At 39.5% G+C, this 19,410-nt stretch overlaps 1 protein-coding gene across 1 annotated transcript; it reads right to left on the bottom strand.

The window, feature by feature from the left end:
- Positions 1-1,479: 1,479 nt before the first annotated feature.
- On the bottom strand, positions 1,480-7,730 carry FITM2 (fat storage inducing transmembrane protein 2). Its single transcript, XM_081947606.1, has 2 exons — positions 7,383-7,730; positions 1,480-5,198 (listed from the first exon to the last, which is right to left on the bottom strand). Exons 1-2 carry the CDS (start codon positions 7,553-7,555, stop codon positions 4,586-4,588), a joined length of 786 nt encoding a protein of 261 aa, XP_081803732.1. The 5' UTR covers positions 7,556-7,730; the 3' UTR covers positions 1,480-4,585.
- Between the last annotated feature and the right edge of the window lie 11,680 nt (positions 7,731-19,410).

Genomic DNA, 19,410 nt, shown 5'->3' with positions numbered 1-19,410 from the left:
CTGTTGCCTTGGCAGGGATGAAGTTGGGGTAGCTCAAATATGAATGAACCTTCAGTATTCCTCACTAGATATGCTTGTTTGACCCACTGAAGTTCTAGTTAGGTAAAAATGTAAACAGATGCTAGATAATCACTATGAAATAGTTCTTAAGCTTCCCCAAAGTGTGCTTAATTTTAAAAATGCTAGTTTTGGACTTAGTTACCTAATGACTCACTAATGTCTGACAGACTTTGCTTTTAACCTTTGATATACTAAATATCTTTCACTCCAGACTGCCATGCTTTTGAATCAGGCCTCCTTGGGAGTTAAAATCCAGTTGTGAAAATTTCTGCTGCATCTCAAGAAGTATTTTGCCTCAGACGGGCATTAGAACAGGACAATTGAAGGCACAATTAATTGCATTTATATGGGGACCCGCTTGCCAGGTGACTCACCAACTTGACACGGACTGTATTTTTATTCCATTTTAAAACAAAGATGCAAAGTATATTCCAAGTATCCAATGCTGCCTGTTCTAATACCAAAAGAACTTTTAACTAAGAGTTCCCACTAAATATTTAAGAACAAAAGATACAGTCCGGTAGTATGCATGCTTTATTCAAAATTGTTATGAGCAAGAAGGCGGCTATATAAATTAATTAAATAAGTAAAATGTTCCTGGAATTTTTTTTTAATAGGGAAAAAGCCTGTGGAGACGCAAGGGCAAGAAGTAGAGCAGGTATTTTGGTAAGGGGCAAAAACTTGGGAGGACTGGAGCAGATGGGCACAGGCCTGTGCTAGGCCTCCAAGAGCCACCCCTCCCTGAAGGCATCCCATGATTCACTTAACGACTTGCATGTTCATTTAATGATTCATTGGGAAGAGCAGGGATGGGGGGATCGTAAGTGAGATGCTTCACTTGACAGTTCTCAGGACATGTGCAAACTGCATTATGATCATATCTCAAGGGCTAACTATAATACTTTCCTACTTTGGATTTCCTACAATCTTTTCATCAAGTGTTAACTACCAGATTTCCCTGCACTTCTAGAAGAATGTCAAACAGAAGTATTTCCAACGTGCTATAATTAGGATCTTGCTCAAGTGTGACAGATGAAGTTTACAACATTCTTTCCAGGGTTTGTATTGGAAATCAACTCAATACATGTCCAAGGTATCATTTTTGTTAATGTAAAAGTATTTGTTCTGATATTAATTTTTTGAACATTTCTAGAACCCCTCCTGCTAAAATACAACCCAAAACAGAAACCAGGATAGACCTAACATCCATGAAATATCAATGGAAAACCTGAAACCAAGGTTTTCTGCACAACAGAAAATCTTACTTACACTTTGAAAGTCAAAATAACCATTTACGGCACATTAAAGATAGCTTAAAATGAAGTTTGACACTGTAGTCATGAGATACTTACGAGCTTTACTTGGTTTGCCCACTTTAGGAAGCACAGATTAATCTGTTGTCCATTACAGTTAGCAAAATACATCAATTTTTTTCTTTTATTAGTACACCAATTGCTACACCATCATGGCACAAATTACATTAGAGGTAGGGGAGAAAAATGATTATTTGGCAAAAGCAGTGCTTTTTACCTAATACTATGTAGTAAAACATGTTTCAGTTTAGGGCATTACTGTAACACAACTGGCAATATAAGTAGTTTAGCTAAAAAAAAAAGCCAAAACCACTGGAGACACCACCTGTTATTGCACTGATTGAAGATGAATTTGATTTGTTCATTCATGGGCAACAAAACTATCATCAAGTGATTATTACACACACACACAAATCTGTATTACAGAGTCAGAAGAATTTTTTATAGAATGCTTACCTATACAATAACAATGTTGATAAGTCATACTCAGCTAACAAAATGTACATATCTGTAAAATATATGCGTTTTCACTTCACTTCTCTCAACGCTTCTTTAAACAATACAAAACCAGGGCTTAAGAAATATGAAAACTATTACAGCAATTATACTTTCTGTAAGTCTGTGTATAGCAATGCTGAGAAAAATCTCAGTGAACGGAAACCTATAATACTTAGGAATTGCTTGAGAATTCACTAATTCTTCAGTACAGTACGTTACAATGGCATGGAACCAATTCGTATACTGGGATTCTCTGAAAGAATTACAGGAGCCATGAATGTAACCTGACTGGAAGATGGGTTGCCAGCCATAAAGGCTGCTCCTCAAATACCTATGTAGCTCAGTTCATGAAGGTCTGATAAACTAACCTACGTAGATAAATGTGTATTTCTTTTCACAGAAGATTCCCAAAAGAACTTACAATAAGACCAAGAATGGTAATATAAACTAAGTCTGCTTCTAATTCCACTGATATATACCACTGAGCTCAAGTTTCCACCTCCATAATACTCCAAGTTTCATTGCCAATGTGACTATTCTTATACCTTTTCAACTCATTAGTCACCCACACACACCATGCGTATATAAACTGTGGCTTAACTGCTCGTTTTTTATTTATGAGTAGGCATAAAGCTGAGATTGAGATAAAACGCTTTCTCCTATGTTGGAAATAATGTTATATAAACCAATTGTCATGCACAATATAGAAGTTTAAATGTGGCATATGTATAAGCTGTTGTAACTCTATGGGGGACAAGTAACAAGCCTAAATATGAAGCTATGATTCACTAAGGCATTATTTAAATCCTGGGAAATGGCAAAAGAATTTCATCTTTAAGTAGCTAGCACACACACATTTGACCGGATGACTTTCCAAGTATCTATAGTATATAGAGAGGCACCATACAATTCAAAGGAACTTGAAATTGCATGCCTGTTAATACAAACTCCTAAACTCAGGCAATTTGCGAGTAATATAATTAACATGAAGACTTCAAACCATTTAGTGTTTCGATCACATCCAAACCTGAAAGCTCTGGAGCTGAGTTAGCAGCTCTTTATCAAGACAATTAGAAAACTGAAAAGTTAGCACAAACATGAGCAAATCATAGACAACATGCAATCACATTTTACAGCTCCAGAAACTCTTCAAGATATTTATGTGTAATATTTATTTATCTAACATTTATTTTGGGGGGGATGGACGGACGGTCATAAACATAGGATAAGTGTGCTAGGCCTCCAAAAGACACATCTACTTCCCATCTAAAAATCCCCCCAACAAAACAAAGAACAAAACATAAGAGACACAAAGGCAGCAACAATTTTTCAGAATCAATGCCTCCAGTGGTATCAGTACTTGTCTATCATGGCCTTGGAGATCAATTTTTTTTTGAAGTGTTGTTGTCTGAGTCAAAAAAGATCCTCACTTTAGCTTAGTACCTGCAAACTATGCAGCTATTAAATGTATAGTAGGAGCACATAAAATATAGTAAGCTGAATATAATATATAAAGCAGCATTGTTCATTACAACTGGATTATTTTCCAATTATATTAAAAATAATTGCACTTGTAGTGTAATGCCTTTAGTCAAAGTGCAAACTGTAGAAAACACAATTAATATAAATATATTAACATTGCAAGGTTGTACCATGCAAGAAAAGTCGAACTATCCAAAGAACCTAAACAAGAGTTTTTAAATAAGATTGTTTTTCCTGTTGTGACAGATGGCTGTAAAAACCAATGTACTTTTTCTATTTAACTCCCATGTACAATAAATTAGAACATTGCTATAGATTTCCTAACTGTCATCTTTAATTAAGAACTGGAAGAGCAGAGAATGTGAAAGCTGCAATCTTGCAAGCAGCAGCCTGCTCTAACAGGATAGCTTTGATTGCAGATATAAAGCATTTTGTGACATTCAGGAGTACCATGTTGCCAAAAACATGACATAAGACATTCTAAAGACTCTAAGCCAGATAAATTCTAGAAGAAATGGTGCATGATGCAAGCTATTTCAGCTGTACAAAGTTGAGTGTTGACACAAGCAGGATGGCAGTTGTTTTAAATCCAAAATCTTCCTATGGCAATAAGTACCATAAACTAATCTGGCTATCCATTTTTGTTTTAATATATGGATTTAAATCAAACTCAAAGAAAACTTTGTTTTATATCTTCAAGGTAATTTGAGACAAAATTTGGTTAATTATCAAATGCTCAAATAAGGCATGATCTTGGCCAATTTGTCTCATCTAATCTATCTAACCAAAAATATGTCCATTTATCGAGTCCTTGCATATGAGCTTTGTATGTAAGTGCATTTTTTGTCTATTAAATTTGCTTCTTCAGCATCAAAAGTATGGTTTTTAAAAGGAGTATTTTTCTCTCAGGTTATTCTAATACCAATCTGATCAACAGTTTCCATTTAGTTAGACTAGATTAACAAGTCCTGATATTATTACAGTAATATAGCAACCACTTTCCAGAATTATATCACAAACTCATAATACAAACAGTATTTGGTCTTTTGCCATTCACTTTAAATATTCATATTAATAGTTGTCTTAACATTTAAGTAATTAAAATGAATATTTGTTAAAACAGGTTCTGATCCACAAACTGATTTTATAGCCTACAATTAGACTTTGGGAAATAAATTTAGATAATTAAAAATGAATATTCCTTAAAACAGAATCTGGTCAACAAACTGATTTTATAGCCTACGATTAGGTTTTGGGAAATAAAGGGTTCTTTGGGGAGGAAATCTGGGGGATAAGGGTGACTTGTACCAAAACCTATATGTTCCATACCAAGCAGAGAGGCCCACCAAAGTGCCAAAAATCTTGTCCCAAAAATCATGGAAATATACAGCAGTAGTAAGAAGCATGAAAAGCCAGATAAAAGTCAAACAAGCCAGTGCTAAGAACAAACTGTTCACCACATTGTGCAGTCTAGAACCACGGAAAGTTTTCACACTGGGCATCACAGCCATTTCTTCTAGAATCATTAGAACGCAATATGAAAGGAGAAAGGAATGTCCTGAGATATCAAAATTTTCCCATATCCCACCAGCTTGTAGGCACTGTAGTTGGTTGGAATGTTCTTGAGTCACTACAGCAAGAGTTGATGATTTGTAACAACTGCCCGTGAAGTCCTGAATGAGCAAAAATGTACTTGTGCATGTATACCAAATGATAGTGCCAACCAGCAGTGAAGAAAGGCGAACAAGTACAGGCAAAACATTCTGGAGGACATTGTAGTTGGTGAGAGAGATGAACGGAAACAGCAGGCAGAATGTCCAGGCCCAAGCAAATTTCACAAAATAGCTGCCAGAGATAAAATGAAGAAAAATTTATAGTGAGCACCAGGCAACATCCTTCCTGATTAATTTCTGTAACTATTAGGGGAAATGTTGCATTCATACTTATAAACCCTGTAATAGGAGAGTCAACATATGATTTCATCTAAAATAACAGAATTACAGAATAACAGAAGTACAAAATTTGTGAAAAAAATGTAAAATGTAAAGGTCTAATGTAGCAGTTTTTAATGAGATCCAATTACAGGTAGTCCTTGACTTCTAACTACAATGGGATGGGATTTATGGTGGTAACAAGTCAAGGCACCCATGTGACTGGACCTGATTTTAGGACTATTTTTTACTGTGGCTGCCATAGTCATAAGTGTAAACCCATTCTTTCGAACATTGCATATCATGGTCACATAATCATAGGATGTTGCAACTGGTTTTCAGCAAGCCAGTTGCAAAGCACCTAAAATCCAGTCACATGACTGTGACAGGGGATGTATGTCCATAAAGCACCTGTTCCAGACACACTATAATTGCCAAGTCATTTAGCAAATGGTTGTTAGACAACAGCTACTCGTACAGTTCCTATTACTCTCAACTATAGTAATATATTGGCTGAGGTAAACTATGGTTGTAATAAAAAAATGATAGCAATTATTTAATGTTTTAAGTAATTACTAGAGAGGAATTAAAATCTTTCCCCAAAATACAATCTAGTCAAATTTCAAATGAAAATATTCCTCAAAAGGAATAAGAAAAAAAATAGACAAGACAGTTATAAACATCCAACGGACAGGCTAGAATAAAACTACACATGGCTCAAGAAAGTGGTTATCTGTGGATTTCTGATCTATCCCCCTCAACCCTAGGCAACATAGCTTTTACTGCTTTTTGTGAATAAATTGGAAAGCTTCACTATTAAATCCAGCTGCAGCTCTATGCAAGCATATGGGCTGCAAATAGCAAGTATATTTCAGTCCTGTTTATCCCAGAGTTTTCCCATTTCTACCTAATAATAATAATAATAATAAATATTTATTTCTTAGCCGCACCCTCTCCCGAAGGACTCGGGGCGGCGTACAATGAAACATATGAAATAAATATGGACAAAACAAACATATAACAGAGACATATACCGAGACATACACAAGGAGGAGGGATTGAATTAGAATTATCATTTGCAAACCATATGCTTACATAGGGTTGTATTTCTTAATTGATGTATGTGACCAGTGGAAAACATTATTTTATTAATTTGACATTATTCTATACTTTTAAAGGTAACTTTAACTACTTTGAAGTTACAAATGTAACAAAGTTATGCGGTTTACTTTCTGTTGAGTTAAACAGATTAGTATTTAGCAAAAGTAAAATCTCCTTTGAGTTGAACTTAGGTCTTGGTGATTTTGTAACCACACACCTGTACTTTTCTTAATAACATTGCAGTCATTTGCTATTTCTAAAATGTTTTTAACTTCCTAATTGTATCTAGATCATAGGATTTTTCTGGCGATCTCTCTTCTAAGTACTAATCAGCTCTTACCCTGCTTAAATTGAAGAAACAACTTACGTGTTTATCGGATTTCAATTCAATTCATACTAATCTCTGGCTAGTAATTAACCTTACTATATTGATTAATACACTTATTACAACTTATTCTTCCCAAAGTTTAGAAAAAGTGAAGATCAATTAGCCACTGGAATAAATTGCCGAATAGGGACCATGAATTGCCTTGAGGACCATGAGGTTGGGATGTGTCAGGCAGACCCTGAAGAATTATATGTCACTTAATTTGGATTCCTTTACTCAGCAAGACTTAGATAATGCATTAATTAAAATAGACAACATAGGCTCCTTGGCTTTTTCTCAAACTATACAACTTGGGAAGCAGGTTAGTAACCAATTTCGTTGTATTTAAGTACAATGACAATAAAGATTATACTTAGTGATGTATCTCGGCATAAAGATATGATGAATCCTCCGGGGGGGGGGGAAGCGCCCTTCACCCCAATATAAAAGAGCCAAGCCTCTTCTGGCTCATAACCCTCCCCTCCCCCATTCATACTGTATTTCGTCAACGCCCTTCAGCAAGCCCTCTACTCTTTGCCCCTCTGCCAACCAGTGTCCCCTGTATAGCGAGGCCCTTGATCTTCCTCCATCAACGCCCAGGACTCGCAAGGGTCAGAGAAAGCCCCTTACACATTGAGCACGTTGCGCTTGTTACTCAGGTAAGTAGCAGCCGGCGGCATTAGTTCTTTAACAAGGGATCCGATCACCATGAAGCTCATCAGTGCCCAGGGCATCATCCGCCGCACCGAGCAGTGGGTCAAGTACGGCATCAAGACGCGCGTGGCTCGGTCCACAGACTCCATGACGGAGGAGCCGGCAAGACCGCAGCGAAGGAGAAAGCGGTGACCCACCCGGCACGGAACCTCCAACTGCCGTATTGCGTCGATGCTCACGTCAAACTAGCTCCGCCTCCATTCCACTCCGCTGCCCCTCCTTCGCCAAAGCTGCTACAACTGTCTGGAAGGAGGCGAGACAAGTTGCATAGAATGCGCATGCGTGTCTGCGCAGGCTTCGCGAGGCTTGTTCAATTTGCCCCCGGCGGTTGAGGTTTAAGTTTGTCATCTTCCGACTGCGGCTGCGTGATAGAAGTCACGTGCACGTTCCCTTTGCTTTGGGCCAGATTGGCATTTGTAATCCCGTGGTTTTTTCGATGCGGTTAATCGTAATTCCCATCTCCCCCAACACGTATTATTTGTGCTACACGAAGATCTTTTTCCAAAATTAAAGAATTCTAATCTTTTCTCACAGAGTTGTTTAAACCCTCTGCTCTCTTAACCCCAAAAAGGCAACTGGACTTTCTTGGCTCCCCCCTCCCCTTCGGAAATTTTGCTTCTCATTTAAGAAGCTTCCTCAATTCTGACTGGTGCAGAATAGAAGGATTTACGTCCAGTCCAAAAGCAACTTTGAGGCAATTATGACCTGGATGATAGAGAATCTTCATAGACATTGCTCTCAGTTTTTATTTTTAAGCTCTCATATTCCTTTTCAAGTATGTTTCCAGAATTATGTGCCACAGATTTATATAAAGTTTATATAATAGTGGAGTCCTTGATGTTCTCTGAGTTTACAGATGTCAATATCCAACATCAGTGCTTGATTAAAATTAGACACCACAGTTTTATGTTACAATCAGTTACAACCATGAACTGCATATATTCTCTTCTGTTGTAGTTATTACTGTGTTGGCATTTTTATCTTTAATCTCTTTCCTAGTGCTATTAAATCGTGGAATTTACTACTCTCACTTGTGAGGTTTGGATGATTGATTGAGGTGTTTTTCCAGAGAAAATTAAGGGTGAGATGGGGGAAATACTTGGAGTATTCATGTTTTCTTTTTATAGTATTGTTGCTTTCTAACCTAACATTTCTAACATGAGGACTACATTACTTTCACAATTGGAGTGGCCAATAAGCCAAAGTAAAATAAATATTACATATCAGTTGTATTGCACGTTGTGATAATTTTTAAAAAATTTATAAACTGCCTTTCAGACTCATTGTCTCAGAAGATTGGTAAATTATATTACAGGTAAATGAGTATCTTTGATAGAAAAGCAATTATGCAGTTATTTGAGATGTTTCCAAAACAATATGATTTATTGAGAAGTAAACAGATGCTGAAATGATTAAATCACTATAGTGTTAGAAGACATGACATTATTGGCTACAAACCTTGTATTGTAAAAGCTTCATGGAGTTTGCTTACAGTATTACCTTGATACTTACCTACATACTAATGTATGATTTGTTACATAATGTTTTATAGGTTTGACACATATAAATTTTGAAATACTGGCATTCACATATGAATGAATGAATCAATGGAATGGCTTGCCATCAAAAATTGTGGGTGATCTATCACTGGGGGTTTTAAGAAGAGATTGGGCAGCCACTTGTCTGAAATAGTATAGGGCAGTGATGGCGAACCTTTTTTGGCTCGTGTGCCAAAAGCAGGGGGAGCGCAGGGTGTGTATGGCGACACCCATAATGCAATGTGCACAACCCCAGCGTGCATGCACGTATGAAACCCCCCCCCATTTTTTGGCATGCTTTTTTCGCCCTCCCCAGCCTCCAGAGGCAGAAACAGCCACCCCCCCGCCCCCGGATGCCCTAGTGAGGCTTCAGGAGCTTCCCTGAAGCCTCCAGAGTGCAAAAAACCAGCCCTACAGGCAAACCGGAAGTTCGGGAAATGACTTCTGGTTTGCTCGTAGGGCTGGTTTTAGCCCTCCGGAGCCTTCAGGGGCCTTCTGGAGGCTTCCCTGAAGGCTCCGGAGGATGAAAAATGGCCCTACGGACAAACTGGAAGTCGTTTTTTGCCCTCCAGAGCCTTCAGGGAGGGCTAAAACCGGCCCTACGAGCAAACCGGAAGTACGTTCCTGAACTTTCTGTTTGCCCATAGGGCTGGTTTTTTGCGCTCTGGAGGCTTCAGGGAAGCTCCTGAAGCCTCTGGAGGGCCTCCGGGGGAGGGCAGGGGGCTGTTTTTGCCCTCCCCAGGCTCCTATAAAGCTTCTGGAGGCTGGGGAGGTTGAAAAATAGCCTCAAAAGAAGGCCGAAATCAGCTGGCCAGCTCGCGCATGCTTGCTGGGCAGCTGACAGGGCAACGCCTCACATGCCCTGACAAATGGCTCTGCGTGCCATAGGTTCACCATCCTGGGTATAGGGTCTTCTGCTTTTGACCAGTGTGTTGAACTAGAAGACCTCCAAGGTCCCTTCCAACTCTGTTATTCCTAAGGCAAGCAAATCTCTTAAGTAGGGCAAGTGATAAAAATGCTCTGTCCTGTCAGCTTCTTTTTCTAATAAGCCAGAAACCAGGAACTTCGAAGCTGATGTCAATACAGGTAGTCCTTACTTAGTGACCAAAGTTACAAAACACTGAATAAAGTGACTTCTGGCCATTTTTCAGAATTATGACCATTGCAACATCTCCATGGTCATGTGATTTACATTCAGATGCTTGACAACTGACTCACACTTATGATGGTTGCAGTATCCTGGGGTCATGTGATGATCTTTTGCCACATTCTATCAAGCAAGGACAAGCAGTTAAGCCAGATTCGCTTAACAACCAGGTTACTAATTTAACAACTGCAGTGACTCATATAACAAATATGGCAAGAAAAGTTATAAAATATGGCAAAACTCACTTAACAAATTTCTCACTTAGCAACATACATTTTCAGCTCAATTGTGATTAAAAGTTGTGAACTACATTTCTGCACATTATTTTAAGTGCAGTCAGTCAAACAACTTGGTCCCGTTCTAGAAAATTTTCCCAAACCTGGGGCTTTCTATATATCTTTGGAGACTTAAGATTAAAGCTTTTGAAGTTACTGGCTCCCCAGTAAATACTGGTGAAGGTTTTAAAGGAGCACGTCAAATAAGAGCTGTAGTTATGCAATTGGATTGGGAAACAATGGATGAACTAGTTAGGTTCACAATTATGTTAATATCAATTAGAAACCAGCAGGTGGTGCTATTTTACAACTACTTTTTTTTACTTTTCTCTACAATGACTGATTCAAGCCATATTTGGAAGATCTTATTCAGAGGAAAATACACGTGACCATATCTACTGCTGTAAATCATTCACAGACAAAAATCACCATCTCCACTCAAAAATTAAGCAGCATAATGCTTTTATTGTATCTTATTAGTTTTTCTTTAGGCATTTTACCTTTTGCCAGGTATGGTAAAACATAAGAAAGACTGTGAAGGACCAACTCATCACATAACAAATCCTGATGGGCTATTAATCTGCAGTCCTTAAAACTCCTTGTTAAGCATAAGGGGTGAAAATTGATAGTAGTTTCCTATCATTTTGAGATGGGAAATACATAAGAACTGTTATGTGAATCCTGAAATAGGTGTCTCATAAAAAGTAACAAATTCCAATACTCGATTCAGTGATGTGGTATGAGAAGGCAAGATGCCTAGAAAATGGACAGCACCTGTGCTGCTGTTGTCCTGCCTTTTTAAGCCCTCTCCTCAGCCAGCACAGCCAGGTTGGCTATAAATACTAAAATGTGCTGCAAGAGACCTGGGTATGATAGTACTGATGCGTGGAAGAAAAGGATGGAGGTTTGAATTTGTGTGTGTGTGTGTAAATAAAGTAGTTAGAAAGAGATATTTTTCTCTAGTAGTAGGACTCACAAGCAGTTGCAGTTGGAGGAGCAATAGTAGATAAAGGGAAAGATTAGAGTAATGATGAACAGGGAGTACTATCCTGTAAATACCTATGTGTTGCCTAGGGAGCTGTGTTGTTGTGTTGGCTGAGTGGATGTTGAGATGAGCTCTTATCACATGGCCAGATCCCCAGGCTCAGGCACAAAATAAAGTTTTCAAGTCCCAAATAGAAGTCGAGCAGGGACAGGTTCAATATAATCTTAGAGGGATGATGTTCCAAAGATTGGTCACCACGGCTAAAAAGGCTCTTTCTGGATCCCATCAGCCAGGACTCTTTAGCCAATGGTACCTGGACCATGCCCATCCACCCAGATTGGGTAAGGAGAGATGATTAGAGAGAAAGAGTCCTGATGATTAGAGAGGGAGAACCTAGCTCCAACCATGAAGGGCTTTAAAGGGGATAACCAGGACCTTGCATTGTATCCAGAACGACACTGGAAGCAATATTGGGAAACAGTAATGTCACATGCCCCAAGTGAATGACACTGTTAACTGCCTGTGCAAATGCACTCTGCACCAGTTGAAGCTTCTAATACTCTTTAAGGGTATCCCCATGTAGAGTAGATTGCAATAACCCAGCCTATTCAGCAACGGCTAAATCCAGCCAGAGGTTACAAAGGCAAGAATGACTGCAAGCAGAGACTCCAAGCCATGAACGGGTGCACCTGACATGCAGCCCAAAATTGCACAATGATGCTCCAAGCCATGATGACCATTTTGCTCCTTGAACAGACTCCGCAAGTCCAGGGCAACTCCAAAATTGTGCATTCAGTTTTGTCTGGGGGAGTATCGTCCCAGCCAGAACCAGAGATGAAAGATTTTGGACCAGAAGGTCCAAAATGTCAAGAGCTGCTTGAGTTGAGCTGAAGCTGTTGTACCCCATCCTGATCCCACAGCCTTCAGGGATTGAGACAGAACCTTGTTAAATGAAACATACACTGTATAGCCATGATGGTGAACCTATGGCATGCGTGCCAGAGGTAGCACCCAGAGCCCTCTCTGTAGGCACGTGCGCCATCACCAACTGCTCTTCTGGTTTCCAGCATACACATGTGCACTGGCCAGCTGGTCTTTGGTTTTCCGGTGCTTCGGCACACACACATACACACATTCTGGTTTCGGCACTCGATGCCAAAAAGGTTTGCCATCCATCACTGATATATATAGTATTCCTCCATTTAGGGAGGAATAGAAGTGAGCAAGTAAAGTATGTATTTAACTTGCTGCATGAGAAGTGTAAAAATCTTCATTTTTGTATTATTTTTCTAAGTTTAAGAAAGGAAAAAGTGAGATGTAAAAGTAGTATGATTGAAATATAAAATGCAACTTACATATGTTAAATGCAGGCAGAAGGTACCAAGTTAAGAAGTTACAATCTTAGGTTGCCCTTATTGCTGCAGAAAAAGTACTGTATTTTTAGTAGATGTCTAGTTACTGTTTAGAGTTCAAAGTCTTAATGCTTTTGCAGTGTGGAAAGTAATAAACTTAGTCATGAAAGAAAGTCCAAAGAACTTTGCAAGGAATCTTTCTTACTTTCATAAATTGATTTACTGATATGTATTTTCAATGACCTATCAAGTAGGAACTGTGAAATATGTAGCCAGCACAGGGCAGAATCAGTGACGTGCGGTGAGGTTTAAGGCTGGTGAGGCTGGTGACGTCATCAGGAAGGCGGGGAATGGGACCACGTGTGCTGGAGGCTGAGGCTGCCTCAGCCTCCAGCACACGTGATCCCATTCCCCGCCTTCCTGAGCATGCTCAGCCAGCTCACGCTCCGCAGTCCTCAAAAGCGTCTGGGGAACGACGAGAACCTTCCTGCCTCTGCTGGACTTGGTACGCTCCTCGCGACTGCATATTGCGGAGGCAGAAATGTTGTCGGCGCTCCCGGATGACGAAGCTGAATTCATTTGCATAAAAAGCATGTATAAATATATTTTAGATGGCATCATGCTGCAATAGAAATGCAAAAATTCTTCCCTATAAACTTCAAGCCAATGGCCCTTATGGCACAGCTGGTATCTAAATAATAATAATGACACAACTCTAATATATTATCTAGCTACTATAGCCAGACATATTCTAATAAATATTCAATGACTTAAGATAAAGAATAAATCAAGAGCCACAATTATTCTTTTTAGCCTCATAGTGATGTTTATGTAGGTTGTTCTGTTTTTTAGTTTTAAATATACAACTCTATTCTAGGAGTAAAATGGTTTTTATTTATTTCCTTTTAGAAGTTTAAAACTCTGGTTAGAACTGCAGTATGTGCTATGTGCAATAGGACTTGGGCCAAATTTAGCATTTCTGCTGAATTTAACCTCATAGCAATAGCATCCCTTACTCTATCTTATGATTTTAAATTATGCCCTTTTGCACTGTCCCTGACAGCAGTACCATGTTTCCTTGAAAATAAGACAGGGTCTTATTTTCTTTTGACCCCCCCAAAATAAGCACTTGGCCTTATTTTCAGAGAGGTCTTATTATTTTTGAGGAAACGGTGAGCGTGGTCACCTCATGGCTGCTGCTGTGTTGCAATATTTTCAGGGAGGGCTTATTTTCAGGCAAAAAGGGTAGTAAATTATAAAGGTCAGTGTTCAGAAGACATAATGAGATGCTATAATGGCCCAAAGTAAACCAACCTGCCTATTCTAGAGGTGGTATGTGGATTCAAAACCAAAATTCTATTTGAGATCAGTGGTTCTCAAACATTGAATGTCATGAAGATTCGTGTTCAGTAAAAGGAGAAAGGGAGAATAACATCTAAGTGCTTTGAGGGAGAGCAGCAACAGTGTGTCTTGACAGGGGTGTCAAACTGGTGGATGCGTCACATGCAGGCCACGCCCACCCCAGCTCTGCAAATAAAGAAAAACATCATGAAATGTCACATGACGGCAACGTGACACAGTGAGTTTGACACCCGTAGCCTAATACTTCAAAAGATATTTCACTTCAAAACTGTCGAGTTGCAACCTATGAAAAATTTCCAGCATGATTTCCTCTGGATTTAAACAGATTGAACAAATCTCACAGTATGCATAGACACAAAATTTTACATCATTGAGGCCTATAAATTTCCACAAGATTTTTATTAATTTTCAAAATCTCCTCCAGTGGGAATGGTGTTTTACTAGGAAATAATGTTTATCATTTATAGTACTGTTCTATTGAAGCTTTTTCTTATGAGAGTCCTTTCAGAACAGATCTGCATACGTGTAACAGCTCGTGGCTTTCTTTTTTAAAAAATCCTTTGAGATATAGGTAGTTCTTGCTTAATGACTTTTTTGTTTAGAGATAGTTCCCAGTCACAGCAACAATAAAAAGGTAACTTTATTATTTACAGTTCTCGCATGTATGACCTTTGCAGGTAAAGCAAAGCAATCAGGATTTTCTTCTCATCTTGACTGTTGTCAGGGGTGGGTTCCTGCCAGTTCTAACCTCTTCTATAGAAGAGGTTCCACAAATCTACAGTGCCGTTTAGAACCGGTTCCAGCTCCCTCCCTCCGCCCATCCGCACATCATCAAGATGAAGAGCGAGAGGAGGAATTCTGGGAGTTGAAGTCCACAAGTCTTAAAGCTGTCAAGTTTGAACACCCCTGGGGTTTTTTTTTCTAAAGGGTTAGGGGTGCAAGGGTCTTGTAACTTGACAGCTTTAAGACATGCGTGTTTCAAATGCCAGTTTCTGAGCCAACATTTTGGTTGCTAAGCAAGAGCGTTGTTAAGTGAGTTTCACCACATTTTATAAGTTGGCCACGCCCACCCAGTCACATGGCTGGCAAGCCACTCCCACCCAGTCACATGGCTGGCAAGCCACTCCCACCCAATCACATGGCCGGCAAGCCACTCCCACAAAGCAGGCCACACCTACAGAAGAGGTTCTAAAAAAAATTGAAACCAATCACTGACTGCTGTACTGCCTTGCTAAGATGTGGCATGATATATGAGACATAAACAAAACATCAATCTTAAGGATGCATGCTATTTTTTAAAAATATTAATGTCCAGGTCAAAAATTGATTTCCTTGTTCTTCTAAAGCTACCCTGAATAATTAAGCCCCTTTTTCTATTTGACAGATCTTCAAAGAGAGCTTATATCTCTCTGGAGTCTTCTCCAGATTAAACCTCCAAATTTTCTTCACACGCTTTTCTTTCAAGCAAGATATAATTTTGATTGTTCTCCTGTGCATATATTCCAATTTGCCAATCACCTTCCTAAAATGAGGTACCTAACATTGATATATCAGGTGGGGCCTGAGACGTCTCCGGTCCCAGCCGAGCTGGTGGAGCGCAGGCAAGCGCCGTCCCGTCACCAGGGGCGGGGCAGGAACTTACTTCCGGGTTCCTTGCCGAACGGGAGCGCGCGCGATCCGGTGCGATCCGGCAGGAACCCACCACTGGGCCTGACCATCACAAAGGACCAAACCAATTAATTCTTTTGATTTTGACACGATAGTTCTTTGTTGAGAACTACATTTCCTTTTTTTGAAACTGTATTTTAAATATTTTCAAGCAATCATTGAAATTAAATATTTTAAAGGAAACATTTGGTTCTCCTTAGAAATAACACTAGATATTGGAGGACACCTTGCAAATTGCATTTAATATGTCTAGTAATAAAATTAACATACCTTTTCCTTAATAGTTAGGCATTATCAAATACTCAAGGGGCCTTACCAATACAACTGTCCTACAAACGCAATTGCTATTGTCTACATTGCCGATGGGTTTCAGGTGACAGTGAGAAGAGGCTAAGAAGAATCCCCTGAAAGCTTAAACAACACTAGCCAAAACCATATATGTGAAAACATTTTTTTCTAGATAAGTACAAATGTCAAAAGGAAGAGAGACAACAATCCAACTTCAATGGTTGGCACAGAATGATGATGATGACATGTCTGCAATCCACAGACAGCAGAAGCATGATGGAATTTGCCAGCAAAGGAAGCCAGGTCAAAGTTCTTGGAAATAAGCTTTGTTAGAAGTAAGTCCCACTAAATAAAGTTGGGATTATTTGGTCCAAATAGGCATAAAATCAAGCTGTAAAAGATAGCAAGGGCTACAGAGCAAATCTAAGTCATAGAAACAAAATACTCCCTCACACGGTAGGCCTGGTGTAGCATACAGAACTTTAATGGTATGTCATGGGCATTGTCACAAAATGGGTGCTATTTTGGGTATTGCCAATCATAAAATACCAGAAAGACAATCTGGGGAAGGAGTTCCTCATTAGTCTCTGTAGCCAATATTATGTACTTTCTGCACTCAGTTATTCTTTTTTCAAGATATGGACGCCTTCTAAAAATATTAGATTTTAGGTACTCACCATTTTTATATTCTAAGAATGTCTCATTATTTACTTATATTTTTTAAAAAAGGAATATAATGCTTAAAGATGATACTTTGCTTTGCAGTATCAGTTTTTAAAATGATTAATACGATTTGAATGATAATTTTGCACCAGTGAGGTTAAAACCAATTTCGTTGTATTGAAGTACAATGACAATAAAGATTATACTTATTACATCATGAAGGCTTAGTGGAGAGACCAAATTGGCCTACAAGAGAGGCCAAATGAAGAATAAAAAAGAAACATGGCAAGGGAAAATGTTATATAGCCTATTTCTACAAAATAACATTATGGCACATCAGATAGGAACACCTCTCTTATCACCTTGATGCCGGTTTGCCTGTAGTTTTTTTTCTACAAAAAGAAGGATGAGTATTTTCCTTCAAGTCACAATTCTGCTTAAAGTCTTTATTCCTCTACATATCTGCCACCAACTGTCAATACTAGGTAAGAACAGTCATTCTGCAGGTTGGCATTGACAAGTTTTGTTTACTCAAAATTAGTTTAATCCCCCTCACAAAGACAGAATCCTGGAGTGGTGGTGTCATGAAATCTTCAATGTGAGGGCATGACATAATAACAGCTTTATTGAGTTGCGAGAGTTCCTATTTAAAAAAGGTGCATACTGCCTATGTAGGGCTTTTGGGAAGAACACAAAACATTTCTCTATACGCTCTTCTTTTACATACATGAAACACAGTTAAAATAATGGTCTCATTAGATCTAAAAAATGTGATAATGCAAAACATCAAATCTTTGCAAATAAGCCTCTCAAACTGGCCAGTTGTGGATAATAAAAAAATATTTAAGGTTGATAAAAACAAGATCAACTGCTGGGAATTTCATGGAGGTTTCATGTAGGTTTCTTGGCAGCAATATAGAAATGGCTTGTCATTCTATCTTCCAGAATGACTTTGGCTTAATCATTCCACTCAGTAAGTTCTTCTCTTATTGACAAATGCACCATGACTATCATCAATCTAACCTGAAAAGACCTAGAAAATAAATGGCAGCATTTATATACAGCATGTAGCAATTAATGTCCTTCTATGTCAGTGATGGCGAACCTATGGCACGCGTGCCACAGGTGGCATGCGGAGCCATTTGTCAGGGCACGCGAGGCGCTGTCCTGCTAGCTGGCGAGTGCGCATCGTGCGCTGGCCAGCTGAATTCACCCTTTTTAAAAGCCATTTTTCGCCCTCCCCAGGCTCCAGAGGCTTTATAGGAGCCTGGGGAAGGCGAAAACAACCTCCCCTGGAGGCCCTCCAGAGGCTTCATGAGCTTCCCTGAAGCCTCCGGAGCGCAAAAAACTGGCCCTACGGGCAAACCAGAAGTTCGGGGAGTTCGTTTTGACTGCTTCGGAGGCTTCAGGGAAGCATCCTGAAGGTCCCTGAAGCCTTTGGAGCGCTCAAAACGACCCTCCGAGCAAACCAGAAGTGACTTCCGGTGTGCTCGGAGGTTCGTTTTGACCGCTCCTGAGGCTTCAGGGAAGCCTCCTGAAGGTCCCTGAAGCCTCCGTAGGGCTTCCGGGGAGGCGGGGGAGGCAGTTTTTGCCAACCCCAGGCTCCTATAAAGCCTCTGGAGCCTGGGGAGGGTGAAAAAAACATGCAAAAAATGGGGGGTCGTGCCTACAATGTGTGCATGTGCACTGGGGGGGGGTCGCGCATTGCATCATGGGTGCGGCACGCCCGGACATGACCCCCCTGCGCTCCCCCCACTTATGGCACGCGAGCCAAAAAAGGTTCGCCATCGCTGTTCTATGTTATAAATATAATTTCTTGTTCTAAAAAGGTCTGAACGGGATTTAAAGTATGCCCAATTCCCTATATACAATTGGTTTTTTAAAATTTCAAAATATGAAAATACCTGCTTTCCAAGTATTTACTTGGGCAATAGAATTAGGATTGTATTGATGAGTAAACGTCTGGATGGACAGCTTTCAGTTGTATGTGGCTAAACAACAACTCAGATCTGATGAAAGGTATATCTAGTCATCTGTGACAATAGCCAACCAGATGGCTTTGTGAAATTGACAAGTAGAATGTGAGTGCAATAAAAACATTATTTTTACCAGCATCTGACATTCATAGATATTTCTAGAATAAATACATTTCTTTTGCAAAGCATGAGAACAGCATCGGATTAAACTTCAGTATTTAAATATGTAACCATAAATACAAGTTTTGATGCTAAATTCACCTTCCTTGGGCTATACCCAGGCAAAGCTTGATTAATAAACATGCACTATCATTTTACTCTTCCTTTGCACATGGCTTTAAATTAGGTTTCGTATTTCATTGTATCATCTGAACTCCAAGCGGACTTCCAAGGCAATGGGATTCACATGCAAGAAGAACATGGTGGCCACGGCAGCCGCTTTTTTGCTGACCGGAGGACTTTTCAGCGGCCTGCGGCCAGCCACCTCCTCTTTGACAGCCGGTATGCAAAACAACTGGTAACAAGGCGTAGCCAGCTGGCCATCACTACCGGTTCACCAAATTGGGCAAAATTTCCGCTACGGTTCAGGTGAACTGGTGTGAACCAGCTGAATGCCACCTCTGATCCTGCCCTGCAAGTTCCTGCATATAATTTCAGGAAACTTCATCTTACCTTACCTTACCTTTATTT

The sequence above is a fragment of the Natrix helvetica genome (genome assembly GCF_964273705.1).
Source record: "Natrix helvetica genome assembly, chromosome: 3".
Classification (NCBI taxonomy): domain Eukaryota; kingdom Metazoa; phylum Chordata; class Lepidosauria; order Squamata; family Natricidae; genus Natrix; species Natrix helvetica.
This window is presented reverse-complemented; position numbering and strand designations above follow the sequence as displayed.

Bases quoted from the DNA above. Each gene is read 5' to 3' on its own strand.
- FITM2 (XM_081947606.1), bottom strand. From the start codon at position 7,555: ATGGAGTCTGTGGACCGAGCCACGCGCGTCTTGATGCCGTACTTGACC. The intron at 5,199-7,382 runs GTAAGGGGCTTT...TATCTCTGGCAG, and splicing joins AAGCGCAACGTGCTCAATGT to CTATTTTGTGAAATTTGCTT.